This window comes from Macrotis lagotis, chromosome 1 (genome assembly GCF_037893015.1).
Source record: "Macrotis lagotis isolate mMagLag1 chromosome 1, bilby.v1.9.chrom.fasta, whole genome shotgun sequence".
Classification (NCBI taxonomy): Eukaryota; Metazoa; Chordata; class Mammalia; order Peramelemorphia; family Peramelidae; genus Macrotis; species Macrotis lagotis.
The window spans coordinates 412,661,967-412,682,357 of record NC_133658.1 but is presented as its reverse complement, the minus strand read 5'-3'; the positions used below and the strand labels follow the sequence as shown (position 1 = coordinate 412,682,357).

The following is a 20,391-nucleotide window of genomic DNA, read 5'->3' as shown; positions in this document are numbered from 1 at the left end:
TTTCCTTGCAAAAAAAAGAGAAATATTTAATAGGTTTGTGAGAGCTATCATAAAACAGGACAACTACTTCTCCTCCAGTCTACACTCCAGTAGAGTGTACACCACACAACTCCAGTCTACACTCCATGTCCAGGTCACTACAGAACTCAATTCTCATATTATGAAATTTGAGGGAAATAGGTAAAAGGCATAACATTGACTCACTAGCTCCCTGGCCTTCACTTTTTCTTCCCTGAAGGAAATATGTGAATCTTGGAAAGCTCACTGAAAGGTGAGTCTCCTCCTAAATACAATTTCCTTCAGAAGAGTTCCTAGGTAGGACTCAAGGTTGCAAAGGGAGTGGGGTCTCATCTAGTTATAGGAATAAGCCTTCTCTTACTATATTTCCCTTCTATAGACATGCTTCTGAACTTCCCTACCTCTATAGGTAGGACTCAAGGTTGCAAAGGGAGTGGGTCTCATCTAGTTATAGGAGGGTCTGCCCAGATCATCTTCTCCATGTCCTTGTCTTTTGCTGATTTATCATCTAGGAAGTGGGACATGTCTCCCCCTCTCCTTTTTCTTTAGTGGGGCAGGAGGAACCAAGGGAGACAGTGTCAAGGGTGGAAAGAGACATTTCCTAGTTGAGTTCAGGCAGTGCCCCTGAAAAGTTTCCCCAGGAAGACTTGGAGACTATTTTTAACTGCAGTATCTTAGCTGGGAAAGGTTTGCACATTTGTACCTCAAGGATATTCACACTTAAATCTGGTCCCAAAATAACTTGCTCCTCCCACTGCCCTGACCCAGCACAGCACTGAGCCATTACTACCAAAAAAAAAAAAGCAAAGCCCCTCTTCTGAGTCTCCCTAATTCATCTGCTAGAGTTGGGCTAGGAGCAGGAGGTGGGGGGGGGAGGATGTAGAAAGAAGTCGAATGCCCCACTTCCTAGACAAACACACTTACAAATGTAAGTCATTCTCAGTGGTCTAAAAACCAGTGCTTATGTATGTGTGTCCCTGGGTAGAGAGTGTCTCTGTTCAAGTGATCTCAACATAGCTGCTGTCTGGGACACATTGTCTGTAAATCCAATTGTTGTAGATCAAATTGAATTTAAAATTCATAGATAAAATTTAAATTTACTGCCCCAATTGTGCTCACATTCCAGAGCCATCCTTGGCAATTCATTGGGCTCATTCAGAAAACATAAGACTTTGAGCAAGTCACTTCCTTTCTTTGGCCCTTAGTTCCCTCTTTAAAATGAGTAGTGGTGATAGTCACAGCTAAATGGTGAAGTGGATAGAGCACCTGTCCAGAGGTCAGGAGGATGTGAGTTCAAATCCAACCTCAGACATTTAATAATTGCCTAGCTGTGTGACCCTGAGCAAGTCACTTAACCCCATTGCCTTGCAAAAACAACAACAAAAAAATAGCGGTATCTCTTAAAATATTTTCCAATTATGGTATTCTGTGATTTTTGGATCAAATGCTGTGACTCTTGGTTCCCCTTCAATGAACTGGTAAATGTTAGTAGAGTCCTCGTGCATTTGGAGAAAGAAATATATTTTTTTTTGAGTTGGGGAGGTTTGAATGAAGAACAGGAGTGACTGATATTTTTCCCTTTTATCATTTTTCTATTTGAAAGTCCCTTTGGGGGCTGAACTTTGGAGGCTAAGATTGTGCTAGAGCAGAGGTGTTAAATATGCAGCCATTTTTGCTGCCCACAACAGTCCCCCAAATAAAATTAAAATGTAAGAAATATTTAACAAAAAAATAAAAGTACAATAGAACATAAATAATGTTACCATGTGGGTTTCTAAGTCTATTGCAGCCTTCAGGGATGCTTATGTATGGTTTAGTGAATCCTGTTTCTATTTGAGCTTGACACCACTCATCTAGAGTTCAGGCTTTCAGATGGATGCTAAGGCAGCACAACTCCCTAGAGTAAAGATAAGACTTGTCTCTGCAGAGTCTGTTCAGGACCTCGGACAGCTCTATGCACAGCTGGGCTTCCCCATAGGGGAAGCTTTAAGCAGGCCCATTATCTCCAATGCGGTTTACAGTGTGACCCTTACTCTCCTTTGTGATTGTTCATTTCCTGCAATAAAATAAGGACTCAGTTGACATAATTGCTGTCTCCATTAACTCTTACTCTAGAACACAACCAGCAACCCATTGGAAGTGGGAAAAGAAAAGTGTTTGAGGTTACCAAATAATTACTTTGATTCGAGGGAAAGTGAGTTGTAGAGAGTACATTTTTATTTAATCTGGTATTTGGCAGCAATTTGGAAGTAATGTTGTCTATCCCTAGTATGGAATTAAATGGGAAGGGGATGAGCAAAATTGGACAGCTTTGGAATATCTTAAAATTTAAAGATAGAAAGTATCTTTAAGATATTTATCCTTTCACTCTCCTTCATTCACTATTGCATATAATCAATTACTGTCTTGTTACTTCTTCATTCACAACATTTTTCAGATACCCTTCTCTCTACTCACAGTACTCTCTGTTCAAGGTCTTTATTACTTCTATTTTGTATTAGTGCTAAAGACTCATACTTGTACTTTGAATCTCTTCTTTCTCCAATACATCTTGGATATAGCTATCATAATAATCACCCCAACAACAAGTTTGGTCACACCCTATTCTTGATCTCTTGCTCAAGGACTTTCAAGTTGCTCCCTATAGCCTCCACAATTAAATACAAAATTCACATTTTGGCATTAAAAGCCCTTCAAAATTTTGTGTCAACTAAATATCTTTCTCAGACATTTTATATTACTTCCCTTCACACAGTCAAACTACCCTGTTTACTGTTTCCTGAACTTAGCAGTGTTTCCTACCCTGGTGCCTTTGTCACTGTCATACCTGGAATACATTTGCTCCTCACTAGTTATTAAAATACTGAAGTTTCTTCATGGTCAAAATCAGATACCACTTTCTAGGGAGAGCTTTTCCTCATTGCTCAAGTTGTTAGTGGCACCTAGCTGGTACAAGTGCTGGACCTAGGGACAAGAATCCCTGAGTTCAAATCCAACCTCTAGCTGTGTCAATTAACCTTTCTTTATACCACTTCTTTTAATTGTAAAATGTACATAATAATAGCATCTAATTCACAAGGTTATTGTGAAGATCAAATGAAATCATATTTGTAAAGCATTTAGCATGGTGCCTGATTTTTATAGCTGCTTAATAAATGCTTTCTGTTTCATAAAATTATGTTTTATTTTTGAGTATAGAGATTGGTTTTTGTTTTGTTTTCATATCTCCAGCATTCAGTATAATACGCTGGATGTGATAGATGCTTAAATACTCATTGAACTCATAAACCCTTATGCTAAAGATGAAGAAACTGAAGCCCAGAACAAGGGAAGTGACTTGTCCAAGGTCACATAACAGAACTGAGATTTGAAACCAGCTTTTCTGACTCTAGATCTTTTCACTGTATTATAACTATTATAACTTCCTTGTACTCCAGCAACTCATATTGGAACTTCTTTAGAGAGTTTCATTATTTAGTTTGGGGATTGTGAATCCTTTTTTTTTTTGACACTCCAGTAAAGTGTATTGATTCCTTATTGTAGGATTATAAAATAGCAAAATATTTTTTGAAAAACCAGCTTAAGAACTTTTGATTTCATTTGAATAATTGTGAATTCTCAGAACTTCAGACACATTCAAATTTACATTTAAATACATGTGTAAATATTTCCCAACTCACTGGAAGTGCTTTTGATTCCCTTTGGTTGCCCTCAGCACCTCACATATATACTAATGCAATTGCCTGTTGATTGGTCTACCTGTCAAAAGACTTCCTCCATTCCAGTATTTCTCACCCATATGACAAAGTGATCTTTTTTTTAAGGTTTTTTGCAAGATAAATGGGGTTAAGTAGCTTGCCCAAGGCCACACAGGTAGGTAATTATTATTAAGTGTCTGAGGCTGGATTTGAACTCAGGTACTTCTGACTTCCAGGGCTGGTGCTCTATCCACTGCACCACCTAGCCACCCAACAAAATGATCTTAATAAAGCACATCTAAACTTGTTGTACCTCACCCCCTGTTTCAATAAACTCAAATGGAACTCTGTCACCTCCAGGTTCAATTATATAATACTGTTTTGTGTTCAAAATACTTCATAACCTTCCCTTCCTCTTTTTTCCTCAACTATAAAATATTGATAAATAGCACATATTTCCCAGAATCATTGTGAGACTTTTTTTAGTTTCCTGACACCATATCTTCTCTTCATGTTATCTTCCATTCAGTGACAATGGCCTTGTTGTTACTCAAACAAGACACTCCCTTTTCTGACTATGGGCATTTTTCAGTTGGCTTTCCTCCATGCCTCTACCTCCTTCTCTTTACCTCCTGGTTTCCCCGATTTTCCTTCAAATCCTAGTAAAAAAAATTTCCCTTATACAGGAAGCTCTTCCCAATCTCTTTATTTCTAGTGTCTTTCTTCTATTGGTTATTTCCATTTTATCCTGAATAGATCTTGTTTATACACAGTTGTTTTCATGTTATCTCCCCCATTATATTGAAAGCTCTTTGAGATCAGGGACTATCTTTTGCATTTCTTTGCATCTTTTTCACAAGCACAGTCATATAGTAGGAGCTTAATAAATGTTTACTATATAATTAACTGATTCTCTTATTGGAAGACCACTTATAGGTTATCTGAATGTACCTGATGCTTCTTGGGATATAAATTATGCAATGAACTCTGGGGTGATCTTTTATTGTTTTGGGAATTTTGGCTTTGTGAATTCTCCTGCCTAGGCTTTTGTTCAGAACTCATGCTTTGGAGTCTGTCCTTTACATTCAGCACTTAAAATATGCATCTTGGCATTACTATTAGCTTCCCATGTGAGTTTTGTTACCCCAAAGAAACTTTGAGTTTTTTGATGACAGTGATTTGTCTTAAACTTCTTTATATCTTTCTGCTGCCCAGCACACAATAAGTTCTCGATAAATGCTTGTTGATTTAATAAACATAACTGGTTACCTGAGTCACACAATTGGTCCGGTCTCCTTTAGACTGTCTTACTTGGAACTCTGGCTTATAGTGGTTCCAGAACAAGGCCAAGGTGAATGAACATTGGTCTAGAATGTTAACTGTTTGTCTGTCTCAGGCTCATCTTAGCATCAATTTACCACAGTAAAGGAGATGATAAACTTCCTTCCATCAATATTTCATAGAAATAAAACTTATATGTAAAACAGAAGGAGCATAAAATAATAGACTTAGAACTGAAAGTAATTTTAGAAGCCATTTTGTCCATCTCCCTCATTTTACAGATGAAGAAAATGGCACAGAGACGTTAAATGATTTCGCTAGGATCAATAGGTGTCTGAGACAAGATTTGAATTCAGGTCTTCCTGACTCCAAGATTAATTTTCTACTGAAAACAATGATAGAGAATAATGCAGTTTCTGAATGGTTGGCACAGCTATGAGAGATTCAGAAGGGGAGAGGTCATCAAAGAATTAAATCACCAGAAAGCAATCATGGAAAAAATGGACATTGTAGGATATCTAAGATTTGAAGAAAGAGGATGATATAAGCAATGATTTTGAAGTCAGAATGAGAATTCTGTGTGTGTAAAAGGATCCTTAAGGGGTCTCTTTTCTGTCATATGCCTATCTTGAGGCAGATACACCCCAAACCACCCCATTCTTGTAGTATTGTCTGGATTCCAAAGATATCCTGAGTTTTAGACTGTGCTTCCTCAGACCAGGGCCCACACCTATGTCATTTTGTTTGTACAACAATGAATAGAATAAAGAGTGATAATTGTGAGGTATGAACTGATAAAATGGAATCAGAATCTTAGCAGGGGAAGGGAATTCTGGGCTTTTCCAAGTTTTTATTACATGGATCCTATCTTTTTTTTTTCACCCAGGTAGCATTGAGCCCTAGGGTCTGCTGGGGCAGAGTTGTTGGTAGAGCTGGTGATCACCATGGATGATGAAAATCTTCCTCCATTACCATCAATAGAAGGCAGTGCCTCCTACTGCCCAGTCCTGGGCATAGAACAATCATTGAGAGAAGAGCCTACAAAAGATCAACTTGCCCTCTCAGATGAAGCCAAAGAGGTTAAGACCTCAGGCAGAGAGAGAGTGGACAACAAAGGGGACACTTGTCTGATTCAGCCTCCAGAACACAGGAAAAGGACAGATACCCTAGCCTGTGGGGACAGGGCTGAGGGCAAGGATGGTGACCTCTATGATTTATCACTCATGAACAATGTGTCCTTGGGGTTTGGGTCAGGTGAGGTGGCAAACTTGGGGGATGCTGAAGCTCCCAACGTGAGTGGACACAGTGATTGTTGGAGGGAAAGGAAACTTGAGAAAGGGGAGGCCCCTGACAAGAAGTCTGACCTGGTATATCAGCAACCACTGGGCAGTGTTCCAGGGAGCCCTTGTCCTGAAGTCAGGTAAGGAGGGGGGGTGGTGTCTCTTTTTTTTCATACTATTACATGCATGACCTTAAATATCTTTGCCTTTGGAGTCAAAAGGTTTTGGAGAATTCTAATTTCATCTTGTCACTACCTATCTCTGTGATTTAGGACTTCTTTGGGCCTCAATTTCCTCATCTGTAAAGTAAAAGTAATAATCTTGGCCCTCTTAGGGAAGGACCAAATGAACACAGAGATGAACAATTGCTTTAAATTTAAAAGTTCAGCAAACATTTATTAAGCATTTACTCATTGGAGTCAACCATGCCAGTCAAAGGAGATGAAAAGGTCAGAAAGTTGCTGTCTCTGACAGCTAGGAAGTCACAGACTAGAAGGGGATGAATTACATACATTCAACTTAATTCAACAAACATTTTTTAAGGTGCTTTCTATGCAAGATACAAAAACAAAAGCAAATATAGTCCCTGTTCTTAAGGAGCCTACATGTTCCTGAATGATGACTACAATATATTCAAATGATAAATATGAGATAAATGCTTAAAATAGCAAACACAATGTTAGACAAATATAAGGGACAATGACTACCATGATGCTACTGCTGCTATACTTCCCAGTAGATTTTGCTTAGGGCTTTATGTTGTTGCCAGGACTGATTCTGTTCAGCTGGAAACTGACTCTGCCTGGGAGGAAAGGTGACATGTTTCTATGGACTACACAATTTACATTTTTCTTGTGGGAGTTGAAATAACACTGGCCTAAATCACTAGGAAAACACATTATAAATCTCAATCCACAAATCCAGAGGCCAAAAATAAATTGAAATTCTTTCACACTTGCAGAGTTTGGTAGGATAGTAATTCAATCCATTAATTGATGAATAAATTCAGCTTCCATTTCCTAAGTCTCTTCTGTGTTCAGGAACCTGGGCTGGGCTCTCTTAGTGGATACAAAGATGAGAAGTTGATGGTCACTACCCCTGTGAAATTTATGATCTAGTATGATACAAGTTATAATGCAAAAAAATAAGAGAATGCACAAAGCATATATATACATACATGCATAAAAAGTAAATGTAAAAGTATTTATAGGGATTCAGAGAAGGAAAGAAGGATCTCACAGACTTCTCAAGTTTGCCTTTTGCCTCTTTTAGGAAATCACAGTGTCTGGCACATAGTAACCATTTAATAAATATTTATTGATTGATTTATTAGTTGATAGTATTATAGCAGAAGTACCTTTCCATCATATTTTCTAGGATTAAATAAATTTAGGGAACAGTGTGGTATAATGGAAGACTTATAGTACAGACCTCTGCTGCTTATTATATGACCTTGGTTAAGTTACTTAATCTTTCAGCTTCTTCATCTGTAAAATGGGTCAGTAAAATGAGAGGATTGGTAATCTCATGGGGGTAATCTCATATTGAGCCTGGAGAAGAAAAGACTCAGAGGGAACAGAAAGCTTCTTTTACTTATCTGAGTGGTCATCATGTGGAGGATGATTCCGATTTCCTCTCAGAGAGCAAAGCCAGGAGTAAAAGATTGGAGTTACAGAGAGGCAGATTTAGGCTTGATGTTGGGAAAACCATCCTGATAATTAGCATTGTCTAAAAAGAGAAAGGGCTGTGGTCTTTAAGCAGGGACTTGAAGACTGCTGGTAGAGAATGTAAAAGTGGGCATTCCTTTTGGTTGGAGTTTGGACAGGATAGTTGCTGAGGCTCTTCCAGCTCTCACATTCTGTACTTCTGTGACCTTACTGTTTTTTTCCAGCTCTAAATCTGTGACTCTATGAAATACAATGATTTTCCCCCTTTGTCCCATGGCACCAGGGTGAGTAAAATGCCATGAGACTGTGTGGTGCAGAAGAGTGATATTTGTAAATGAATGAATGAATCTAACAAATGAGTGAAAAGCATTCATTAACCACCAAGCACTGTGCTAAGTAGTGGAAAACAGAAAAAGTTAACCAGTCTCTGCCCCCCAAAAACTTACATGATAATAAGGGGAGACACCTAGTAGGGAGTAGCAACAAGGGAAGTGTGTTTTAGTTTGGGAAGTTATAGGGAAAGTGAGTGGAGCCAGAGGGGAGTTGATTGACAAACCTTTTCCAAATCAGTGATAATATTAATTTGATTAGAATTTTTAGTATAAGAAATGGCTAGCTAGGCAGGGAAGGAAAGGAGAAGATTTTTCAGCAGGGTGAATGGCAGGAAAATGACAAAGATCAATGTGTTGATAGACTGTGAAACATGAATTGGGGCTGAATAGATAGAGTGGGCTAGTAGAGCTTGCTACATTCATTTTCTAATTAGGACACCTTAGCTCTGGGGCAGATGTTCCAAAGATGAGTGAATGAAGTTCTTCAGGACATGGTCTCCAAAGGTCTGATATCCAGAGGGTGTGATGGCAGAGCAGATGACAAGCGGATGGCTATTTGTATGGGCTGTGGATAAGGAGTCAGAGGACTTAGTGACCTTGGACAAATTATTTCTCTGGATCTCAGTGGTTTCAATTGTAAAATTACAGGGTTGAACTAGATAACATTTAAAGTCCCTTCTAAGCTTCCAATTCATCTTTGTAAGATCCCTTCCTCAGAACTTTATTCTTCCTCAGAATGGGGTTATTTGGGTTTCTCTCCCTTCTTCCAACTCTTATGAATTATGTAGACTCAGTTTCTCCAGGATAATCACCTATAGGCATGGCAGGGTCTAGATTTTAATCAAGCAATCATTAAACATTTATTAAGTATATACTGTGTAACAGGTATTGTTCTATGTGATGGAAATACCACAAAAAAAAAAAGGCAAAAAACAGCTCCTGCCCTCAAGGAATTTATAGTCTAGTGAGGGAGAAAATCTGCAAATAAATGTATACAAAGCAAGCTATATGCAACAAAAATAGAAACTAATTAATAGGGGAAAAGCACTAGAATTAAGAGGGAATAGGAAAGACTTTTTTGTTGAAGGTGAGATTTTAGCTGGGACTAAAAGGAAGCCAAGGAGTAATGATCAAAGAAAATGCCACACCAAACAGTAAGGTATAAGAAGACTTGAAAGTTAGGAAGAGAAAAGTACAGAGAAGGAATGGATATGAATTCTTTTGATGGGAATTAACTTGAACCAAGAGTGAGAGCCTGTTATTCAAGGAAAAAGTCTCTCTCCAAAATGTCTAGAGAAGCAATGTGGAAGTCAGGGTCACACTGAAGAGCTAATTCTCCCCCCCCCCCCCCCCCCCCCCCCCGTATCTTCAACTTCCAAAACTCTTCCCTCTCTTCCTTCCTGGAGTAAAGTCTGGAACCATGTATATTTCTCTTGAAGAGTGTATCTCCAAAGCTGTCAAGTCAACATCACTCTATGGAGGTCTGCAACATTTTGTCTGCATTCTCCCAATCAATCAGGAGTCAGTTCACATAAGCAGCAGCACATAAAATACCCCAACCTTGACTGGGAACCTCCCTTTCAAGTCTTCCACTTGAACTTCACAAATAATCCTTGGGGTAGAGAGAACAGGCTATTGTTTTATTTATTTATTTGTTTGTTTGTTTGTTTGTTTGTTTATTTTTAGATTTTGCAAGGCAATGGGGTTAAGTGGTTTGCCCAAGGCCACATGGCTAGGTAATTATTAAGTGTCTGAGGCCGGATTTGAACCCAGGTACTCCTGACTCCAAGGCAGGTGCTCTATCCACTGCGCCACCTAGCCGCCCCCAAGAACAGGCTATTATTCCTTTTTTTTTCAGATGGGGAATTCAGACTCTCAATGAATGGCAGCATCTGATTTAGAACACAGGTCTGAGCTTTAGTCTAGTGCTCTTTCTGGTTCACTACCACATTTGACCACTGTGTATGAGAGTCAACTGCTCTTCCTGGATCCTCCCTACTGCCCCCTCCCTCCTTATTCCCAGTCTAGCTCCCTAATTCATCATTGTGGGTGCCATATCCAGGCAAACCTCTTAAGGATTTGTTTTAGTAAATTTCCTTTCTGAGACTGGTAGATGGGTGGATGAAAGTGATGATAGTTACTTATCTTTTTTGGATTAGGGCTGCTCCATGTAGGGAAACCTAATATTCCGTGGAAAGCTTCTGGTATTTTTCATTAAAGGTGAGCTTTTCAGAGGTCAACTCTAATCAGACAGAAATCTCACATGTCCTTTAAGTTCTCCCAGAAAGAATGCCCTTCAAGTTCCCTTGACCAGTTCATGCTAAGTTTTCTCTGTCTACTTGGGTAATATTCTTTTTTTTTTTTTTAAGAAAGATTTTATTTATTTTGAGTTTTACAATTTCTGCCCCCCATTCTTGCTTCCCTTTCCCCACCCCCCCACAGAAGGCATTCTGTTAGTGTTTACATTGGTTTCATGTTATACATTCATCTCAGTTGAAGGTGATGACAGAGAAATCATATCCTTAAGGAAGAAAAATAAAGTATGAGATAGTAAAATTACATAATAATATAATGCTTTTTTTTTTTCTAATTTGATAGTAATAGTCTTTGGTCTTTCTTCAAAGTCCATAATTCTTTCTCTGGATACAGATGGTATTCTCCATTGCAGATAGCTCAAAGTTGTCCCTGATTTGTTGCACTGAAGGAATGAGCAAGACCATCAGGGTTGATTGTCACCCCCATGTGGCTATTAGGGTGTACAATGTTTTTCTGGTTCTGCTCATCTCACTCAGCATCAGTTCATGCAAATCTTTCCAGGCTTCCCTGAATTCCCATCCCTCCTGGTTTCTAATAGAACAATAGTGTTCCATGACATACATATACCACAGCTTGCCAAGTCATTCCCCAGTTGAAGGACATTCACTTAATTTCCAATTTTTTGCCACCACAAACAGGGCTGCTAGAAATATTTTTGTACAAGTGATGTTTTTACCCTTTTTTTTATCATCTCTTCAGGGTATAGATACTTGAGTAATATGGTTCTAACCCCCTTTTTCCTCAAACGGGAAGTGGAGAGACAGCTGGTATTCTATACCTCTTGTACAATGATGCCTCGGAGGCTCTCATTGGTAGAACCCACTGACCATTATTAATGACTACAACTTTTTTCCTTTTTTTTAAACTTTTTTTTTTTTTACTGAGCAAGATCTCAGGTCTGTGATGAATGGGGCTTTTTGGGCTGTGAGAATGCTCTCCTCCTCCTCCTGATGGTCTGATGGTGAGGGGATCCTTATATAGACATCTCCCTTCCACATTATCACCACTATTTTAAGATAGGGCCCTAGCAAGGCATGGAGAGGGAGGTTCAAGAAAACCAGACCATATGGGAATCAGTGAGTATCAGTGGGAATGCATCTTAATGAATGATGTATTTACATGGCATGGATGTGTACAGGCTTGCTCATGTACCTACATGTATATTCTTTCAAATACATATGTGTTATGAACATGTGGGAGTGGACATGCCTCTGTGTATGGGGACAGAGAGATGATTCAGATTTAGGAAAACCTGAATTTGAGTCCTACCTTTGACACTTAGTTGCTGTGTGGTCATAGGCAAGTTATTTAACCTCTCTGAGCCTCAATTTCCTCATCAAATGTAGACCATAGCATCTATTGTGCTTGTGAGGTTCAAATGAAAACCATACTTATAAAGTGCTTTGCAAACCTTAAAAGTACCATGTAAATGTGGTGGATAGAAACACAGAGGAAAGAGAGAACTTGAGTTCAAATCTGGTCTCAGACACTTAATAATTACCTAGCTGTGTGACTTTGGCAAGTCACTTGACCTTGCAAAAAAACCCAAACTAAATAAATAAAAAATAAATTCTGGGTAAAGAATAACTAAGAGATTGAGGGTTTAGGAGTAAAACCCAAGACAGGAGCATCAACATTTGAATACTCTGGCCCCTCCATTGACCCCCGTGTCTGAAAATAGCCATAGTTATTTGGAGACTAATTTCTAATTCCCTAACTTTAAATGACAGACTGGGTAATTAAGTCCCTAGTGTCTGCCCCATTCAGCAGTGATGGGGGTGGCAGGAAAATTTCAGGGCAGGAGATTTAAGAGATTGGCATTTGGGAAAGAGAGGGAGAGGAGATTGAAATCACTACTTCAGAGAAAAGGAAGGAAGGAAGGAGGGGGGGTTGTCACCAGATTCCCACTTCTGACCCTGGGAATCCTCCTTACTGCTCTGTTGGCACCAAAAGCTCTTGTGTGGAAAAGGTCAGGAGATGGCATCTGTGTTTTGAGGAACAGATGATGAAGGGCAACAGAGAATAACCCAGTGGTAACTAACCACGTAGGGACAACCAATCACAGAGGAAAAGGCCTAGTTATCCCTATTATCAAGCAAGGACAGAACAAGGAGCTCCAGCAAGGGACAATTTAGGTCAAGAGGGAGGGGAGGTTTGAAGTGGGTGGGTGTTGAGTACTATGCGGGCTGTGTGGAAGCTCCTGCCTCATGGAGACTGCAGGAAGAAAATCTGCATTAGGCTCTCTTCCTCAGGGTTTCACAGCCAGGTGTAAGACAATGGTCAAAAGGGCATATTTGCATGTAATTTACATTCTACTTGCAAACAGCAGCATAACACTGAGCTTTCCTTCCAGAACAAATTTCAAGTGAAAATTTCATTCCTGCTGCCCAGATTCCTACTGCCCATCCAAATCATGTCTAGATGCTCTCTTCTCTGTCCTTTCCCTCCTTATTGTCCTACATATGGGATCTTCCTTGGGAATAGAGATGGGGGACTGTGGATAATGCCGGCAGGGTGGTGAAGTCGGTGAAGTTATCTTTGCTGTCTTTTCTGCCTTGTAGGTCTATGCCTTACCTAACCCTCCCCCCTTCCTTCAAAGACTCTTTATTAGCCTTCCCTTCTAAACCTGTGCTCGGGAAAAGGATCACCTACTTTTTCTTTTCTTAAGAGACCTGGACAAGTGAAACCTGAGGCTTTTGTCTCTGATAAAGGAACCTCAACTGGTAGGAAACAGTATTTTGGGCCTGGAGCATTTTCCAGTGTTCCCAAAGTCAAACTGGGAGCTGACCAGCTGACCTCTCTTGAGGAAAGCAGGCTCTGATCAAGGAAGCACTCAATAAATACTTATTGATTGATCGGGGCGTGCATTTACCTTTAATAAATTATAAGATAAATTCTTTTAATTCATGCTTGTTGACTGATGAATTGATTGTATCCAGAGGGTCAGAAAATCCTGAGGGATGATAGGAAGGGACCTCAGAGCTCACTCTTGATCATCAAATGACCTACCCCAACCTGACAACAGAGTTCATATCATAGCTTTAGAGTTGGCTAGAATCTCAGAGGTCATCTAGTCAGGACCTTTCTTTTTTTAAGTAAGGAAACTGAGACCCGGTGAGGGAAAGTGTAAAGTGACTTAGACAACTACACATAGATAGTAAATGATAAAGCCAGTATAACAAGTATAACAAATCTCTGTGATTCTCATGGGGAGAACATGGAGAAAAACAAAGTATTCCATTCAGATGACTGTTTAATACTGCCAGGAAAAAATGTACTTCCATTCTCTGATGCTCAAGAACAACTAGGGGAAGAGGGCCTACATTATCTTCTATAGGGGAATGAATGATGGAGATGGTAGAATGTAAGTTCTCTGAGGGTTTTTGGTTCATTTTCATTCTTGCCTAACTTAGTCCCTGGTACATAGTAAATAATAAATACTAATTGAAATGAATTTAATTGAAGGCAAGGTTTAGCTTTATAGACATTGGGCAGTATATAGGAAATGACTTTGTCTTATATTTTATTTATTTATTTAATATTTAATACAAGAATCAATAGGTTATGGAATTATTGTCCAAGGCTGTGATTGGTCTCCCTTTTTCTTCTCTTTCTCTTTACCCCTTTAGAGTACTCCCAGTTGTACTCGTCTCTGCATCTCTTATTTCCTGTCTCTTTCACCCCCTACTCCTCCCTGGAGCTTGATTTACTGTTTAAGAAGGAGGACTGAATTCAGATATTGGACCGAACTTTAAAAATAAGGCTACACAAGATGATAGAGTAGCAAGAAGATAAACAGTGATCTACCTTCCCCCTTCTAAACTCTTCTAATTAATTTTGGAAAATGCCCCATACTGAGTCCTGATGGGAAAATCCAAGAAAAAGTCACAATGATTCATTTTTTTCCAACCCAGAATTACCTAGGGAGACATGTCTGTGGACACTGGGAATGGGAATTGGCTAGGAATGTACTGTAATTGGAATATTTCAGAACAGGGAGAGCCTGTGTTTTGGGGAAAGAAGGGGTCTGAGACTCATATCCAAATGGAATCTTGTACAAATTGTGAAAAAATTTGAAAGCCTTGTCACTCACTACCTAGTTCCAAGTCACAGATCCAGGATAGATAGATAGAAAACCTGCACTTGAGTGGAAATCCAGGGTGAGAAATCGATATAGGGCACTTCCCTTTATAACAAAAAAGGACCAAGTTCAGAAGTAAGCAGTGAAATGTGGTTTGGACTCCCAGTAGCAGGGCAAGGCCTCAGTTCCAGCATCTAAACCAGTCTGAAGACTGCAGAGGAATAACCCAGGCAGGCCCAGAAAGGAAAGGTTGCAGTTTTGTCACTTGGAACTAGCAGTGTTTCCTACCTGGCTGATAGAAGTTTAATAGCTTAATCTAGAAGAATATCTAAATATCTTATCTATCTATCATCTATCTATCTATCTATCTATCTATCTACACATGCACATATAGAATTGGGTACAGAAATACATTTCAGTGAATAGGGAAATAGAGCAAGTTGGAGAAGGGAGAAGCAAGATTAAAGGTGGATTGAGGCAGGGATTAGTTGTATGCAAACCAAATTCTAGTAACTAAAGCTATACAAAAATATTTATTGCTCTTTTTGAGATGACAAAGAATGGGAATCTGATGGGAATGCCCATCAAATGGGGAATGGCTGAACAAATGTGATGAGATCCTACTGTGCTGTAAAAAAGGATGAAGAGAATGATTTCAGAGTAACCTGAGAAACTTATATGAACTGGTGCAAAAGTGAAGTGAATAAAGTCAGTAAGAAATACACACACACACAGAGATATAGATAGATAGATTTGGTGTGGGTGCATGCATGAAAGCATGCGTGTGTATGCACGTGTATATCCACATATATATGGATATATATACACATGTATTTATGAGTCTATACATATAATAAGGGTGTATGTATTTCTTTTGGACATAGTATGGAAATTTGTTTTGCTTGACCATGCATATTTGTAAGAAGGTTTTCTCCTCCTCCTTTTTGGTCTCAATTAGCAGAGGTGAAAGGGAGAAAAGTTTTGTAATTTTGTTTATTCAAAAAATTTAAGTAAATAAGGTTTTCCTTGATATAAAGTCCTATTAGCTATCATCCTAATGTCCTTTTGTTGATAAACTCCTCAAGGAGACAGTCTATAATTGGCATCTTCATTTTCTTCTAAATCTTTTTGTACCTGACAGTAATCTGGTTTCTGATCTCATCATTCAACTGAAACTACTCTCTCCAATTTTACCAATGATTTCTTGGTTTTTTTCCCATTTTTTTTTATCCATGAGCTCTTAATCACCAAGTAAATCTAATGGCCTTTTCTTAATCCTTTTCCCTCTTGATTTCTTTGCAGCCTCTAACACTACTGATAGTCCTACTTTTCTCAATATTCTTTTCTCTCTAGGTTTGAGTTACCACAACTCTCTCCTGGTTCTTTTCCTACCTATCTGACTGCTCTTTCTGGATCTTTATCCAATTCATATCTCCTAACTGTAGATATCATGAAGAATTTGTCCTGAGCCATCTTCTCTTCCCCTTCTCAGCTACTTTGCCTGATGATTTCATCAGCTCCACAGATTCAACTGTCATCTCTATGCACTGATTCTTGGATCTGTTTATCCAATCTAACCCTCTCTCCTGACCCCCAGTCTTAAATCTCCAAATGTCTGTTAGATATATTTCAAATTGAATGTCTTGAGAGTATCTTAAAATCATCAGGCCCAAAACTGAGTTCATTATCTCTCCCCTCAAATCTTCCCCCTTTCCTAACTTTCCTATGTGACAGTAACTACTCTGGTCTTCATTTCCTGAGGTTAAGGTATGCTGCATTTCACCCTTTCCCCAGGGTTCTCTGATACCCTTAAGGAAGCTGGGAGGATGGCTCCTTATACCTGTCATTAACTCAAGCTACCACAGTTTGTGTTATCTCTGTTTCAGGACCATGACATCTCAGTTTCCTCTAATCACTTAAAAATTAGATGAGCTTTTTTTTTTGTATAGGAATATTTACTTCAAAGGAATAGCAAGAATAAACAAACATTCTCTCAACATCTGGAGGCATAATTCTTGCCCTCTCCCCCCTTAACCTTCTCAGTCTTTAGGGAGGGAGGGGCCATTAGGTTCACAGATTACCTCATGTTCAGTAGAGCATATTCTTACCAATTCCAGGGGCCAAAGCTCCCCTGGACTTGAGTCCTGATCACACTCTGACTCTTGCTTCTATGACTTCTCAGGGTCTCTTTGATGGTCTAGCAGCAACATTTAACCTGAAATGCTGACTCCAGAATCATCATGACTCAAGCTCCCAGGTCCGGGACTCCTCTCCAGGTGCCTAGAATTGAACAGGCCAAATGAAACAGAACAAAATCCCAAGCTAGAAGATCTAAGGGCAAGGGAAAAGCTGCCCATTCCCCACCTAGCTCAGGGAATGGTGTTCATGTTGTGGGTGAACAAGACCAGATGTAACCAGTTTGGGCTAAACAACTAATGGAAAGAAGCTGCTCCCCTGTTGGGGTAGGCATATAAAGAGCGTCTTCTTCCTGGTGTCTCCCACATTGTGAATGATCTGAGCCTTCCCAGTTAATACCTTTTACTGTGGAGAGTACCACCATCCTCCCACTGAAGTAGATGCATCCTGGGTTTCATCTTTGACTATTTCTTCTCACTCTCTAATATTCAAACTGTTGCCAAGTCCTATCTACTCTACCTTCCTAACATCTCTCATGTATTCTCCCCTTCTCTCCCCTGACACTGCTAGCACCCTGATGACAGGACCTTATAACTTCAGCACGTGGACAATCACATTAAACACCTTGTTGTTTTCCATCCTTTAATCTTTCCTTATTTCAGTCCATCCTCCATTCAGTGGTCAAACACTCAAGTCTGACCATGTTACCTACCTATTTAGTAAACTCCCTCCATTTTATATACATTTTATATGAATCCTCTATTTGGCATTTAAAGATTTTCATAACCTGGTCCCCTATTTGCCTTTCCAAACTTTTGACATCTTATCCTCTCCCATGTTCTCTGCAATCCACTGACAATAAACAATGTTCCTTGGGCAAAACTCTCTCTCCCATCTCCCAACTTCAGGTATTTTCAGCTTCATGCCTGGACTGCTCTTCCTCCTTATGTCTGCCTCTTGGCTTTCCTGGTTTAGATAAAATATCACCTAAAAGAAGCTCTTACCAGTTCCCTTTTGAGATTATCTTTCATGTATCTTGTGTATACTTTGAATATTTTTTCCTAGATTATAAACTCCTTGAGAATAGATAGTATTTTTGTCTTTCTTTGCATCCTTGGATTTAACACAATGTCTGACATCTTATAGGAGTTTAATAAATGTATGGTACTAGATTATTCCAATCCATTCATATCCCTTCATCCCTTTAACTCCCTGTACAGAAGGTCTGGGCTAAGGTAGAGTATCCCTTTATATGGCTATTTAGAAACATCTCCCAGCCAGACTTTGGTTCACCTAGGCATCTTGTGGTCACCCAGCAGCCTAAGAAACTCAGCTGGTCCTTACTTTCAGCAATATGACTCTGCCAGGTTGGGTCTGGGTTTGCTGTTCTTAGACTTATAGTTTTAGAGTTTGAAGAGACATTAGAACTCATCTAGACCTGTATTTGAAATCAGTAATAATAAATTAACCAGTAAGGTCAAACAACTTGGTCAAAGTTATACTGCTAAGTAGTACAAAGAAGAGCTGGGATTCAAACTAAGGTCCTCTCCCTTTCTTCTTACATCTCTGGGATTTGGGACTCAGGGTGCAGCTGAACAAGGCAGGAAATGCTGCAGAGTTCTCAGGTCTGAGTCCAAGTTAAAATTCTCCTTCTCTCTCTCCTGCCTTCTAAGGCTCAAAGCTTTAGTTCAGAAGTCCTTTATTCTAACTTTTTTATTTTACAGATGAGGGAAGAGAAATGAAATAGCTTGATCAAGGTGATTGAAGTAGTAAGCATCAAGGGTGATAGGGTGGACTTTGAACCTCTGACTCCAGAGTAGGGTTCTTTTTCCACTGTGCCATGTTGCCTTTTTGGAGGAAGATGAAGAGGGGAGAGACATAGCCAGTGTATCAGAGCAGGAGGATTCTGTCCAGAATTGAATTGTAGTAATGCTTTATCATTTGATTTCTCTGGGTTGGGGGGAGAGAGGGGGGGTGGCAAAGAGGTATTATGGAAGGCAGGGGCATGTGTCAAAGGCTAGGTCTATACTTCTCTCCTGCAGTTCCCCTATATCCAAGCCTATTCTAAGCTCAGTAATCAACCACAAAAGCAAATACTCAAATACAGAAACAGGGGAAAAAAATCAAACATGACAATATAAATTCTGTCATTTATAGTTTTGTTGTTATAGTAGTAGAGAACTTGCCTTGAAGTCAAGAACTGGGTTAAAATCCCATCTCTGAATATATTGACTTATGTGATCTTGGGCAGGCAAGGCATTTAATTTAAAATGCTGGCTATTCTTTCCCTACAGCAATTAAATCACTGGTCCTGTTCCCATCCCTTTTAAAAAAGTTTTTGTTAATTAATTAATTAAATTTTTTGCAAGGCAGTGGGGTTAAGTGGCTAGCCCAAGGCCACACAGCTAGGTAATTATTAAGTGTCTGAGGTCAGATTTGAACTCAGGTACTCCTGACTCCAGGGCCGGTGCTCTGTTCACTGCACCACCTAGCTGCCCCAAGTTTTTGCTAATTAATTAATTAATTAATTTTTAGATTTTTTGCAAAGCAAATGGGGTTAAGTGGCTTGCATAAGGCCACACAGCTAGATAATTATTAAGTGTCTGAGACCGGATTTGAACCCAGGTACACCTGACTCCAAGGCTGGTGCTTTATCCACTGGGCCACCTAGCTGCCCCAGTTTTTGTTAATTTAAACAAGATATAGCAACAAAAATTTTGGGGGGTGTTTTATTTTTTAAAAATGTTTTATTGATATATATATTTAATACATTTACTGATAATCCACTCTACTTCTTCTCTTGGGAAATCTCTTATAACAAAATAAAGTGGTTATTCAAAACTAACGATATTTGAAAGTGGGGTTGTTGTCTTCATTCTCAAAGAGGATCATGATTTTGGAAAGCTGATGTCATGATTTGGAAATGAAGTGGATGTAAATAAAGCAGGAATGGGCAAAGTCACCAGTCTCTCACTCTCCTCTGGAGCCCAGATTTAAAAGTATATGCAACTTGCCACATAGGTGACACTCAACTATTTTTTTTGCAAGGCAATGAGGTTAAGTGACTTGCCCAAGGTCACACAGCTAGGCAAATATTAAGTGTCTGAGGTCTGATTTGACCTCAGGTCATCCTGAATCCAGAGCCAGTGCTCTGCTGTGCCACCTAGCTGTCCCACTCAACTATTTTTTAAAAAATGGACAAAAATCTATTTTCTTTTTTCTCCACTTAATTGTATTTTATTTTTTCCAATTACATGTAAAATAGTTTTCAACATTCATTTTTATGAGATTTTGAATTTCAAATTTCAAATTTACTATTTGCTTTCTTCCTTTCTTTTCTTCCCTCCCTGATATAGGTATATATATACAATCATGTTTAACATTTCTGCTTTAGTCATGGTATGAAGGAACTGAAATAAAAGGGAAGAGAAAAACACAAAAAACAAAAATAATGAAAATGAGTATGCTTTGGTTGTAATCATATTTCTTTCTTTGGGTGTAGATAATATTCCATCATGAGTCTTTTGGAATTATCTTGGATCATTGTATTGCTTAGAAGAGTTAAAATCTATTATAATTGGT

The 20,391-nt window shown here is 39.1% G+C and overlaps 1 protein-coding gene across 7 annotated transcripts in view; it reads left to right on the top strand.

Annotated features, from left to right (window-relative positions):
* PSD2 (pleckstrin and Sec7 domain containing 2) overlaps positions 1-20,391 on the top strand; it is a 73,952-nt gene that overhangs the window by 13,397 nt on the left and 40,164 nt on the right. For all 7 annotated transcript variants that reach the window (XM_074212856.1, XM_074212858.1, XM_074212854.1 and 4 more), the window contains exon 2: positions 5,884-6,417. In XM_074212856.1, the coding sequence (XP_074068957.1) occupies positions 5,942-6,417 (476 nt within the window). In that variant the 5' untranslated portion in view covers positions 5,884-5,941. The remainder of the gene's footprint in view (positions 1-5,883; positions 6,418-20,391) is intronic.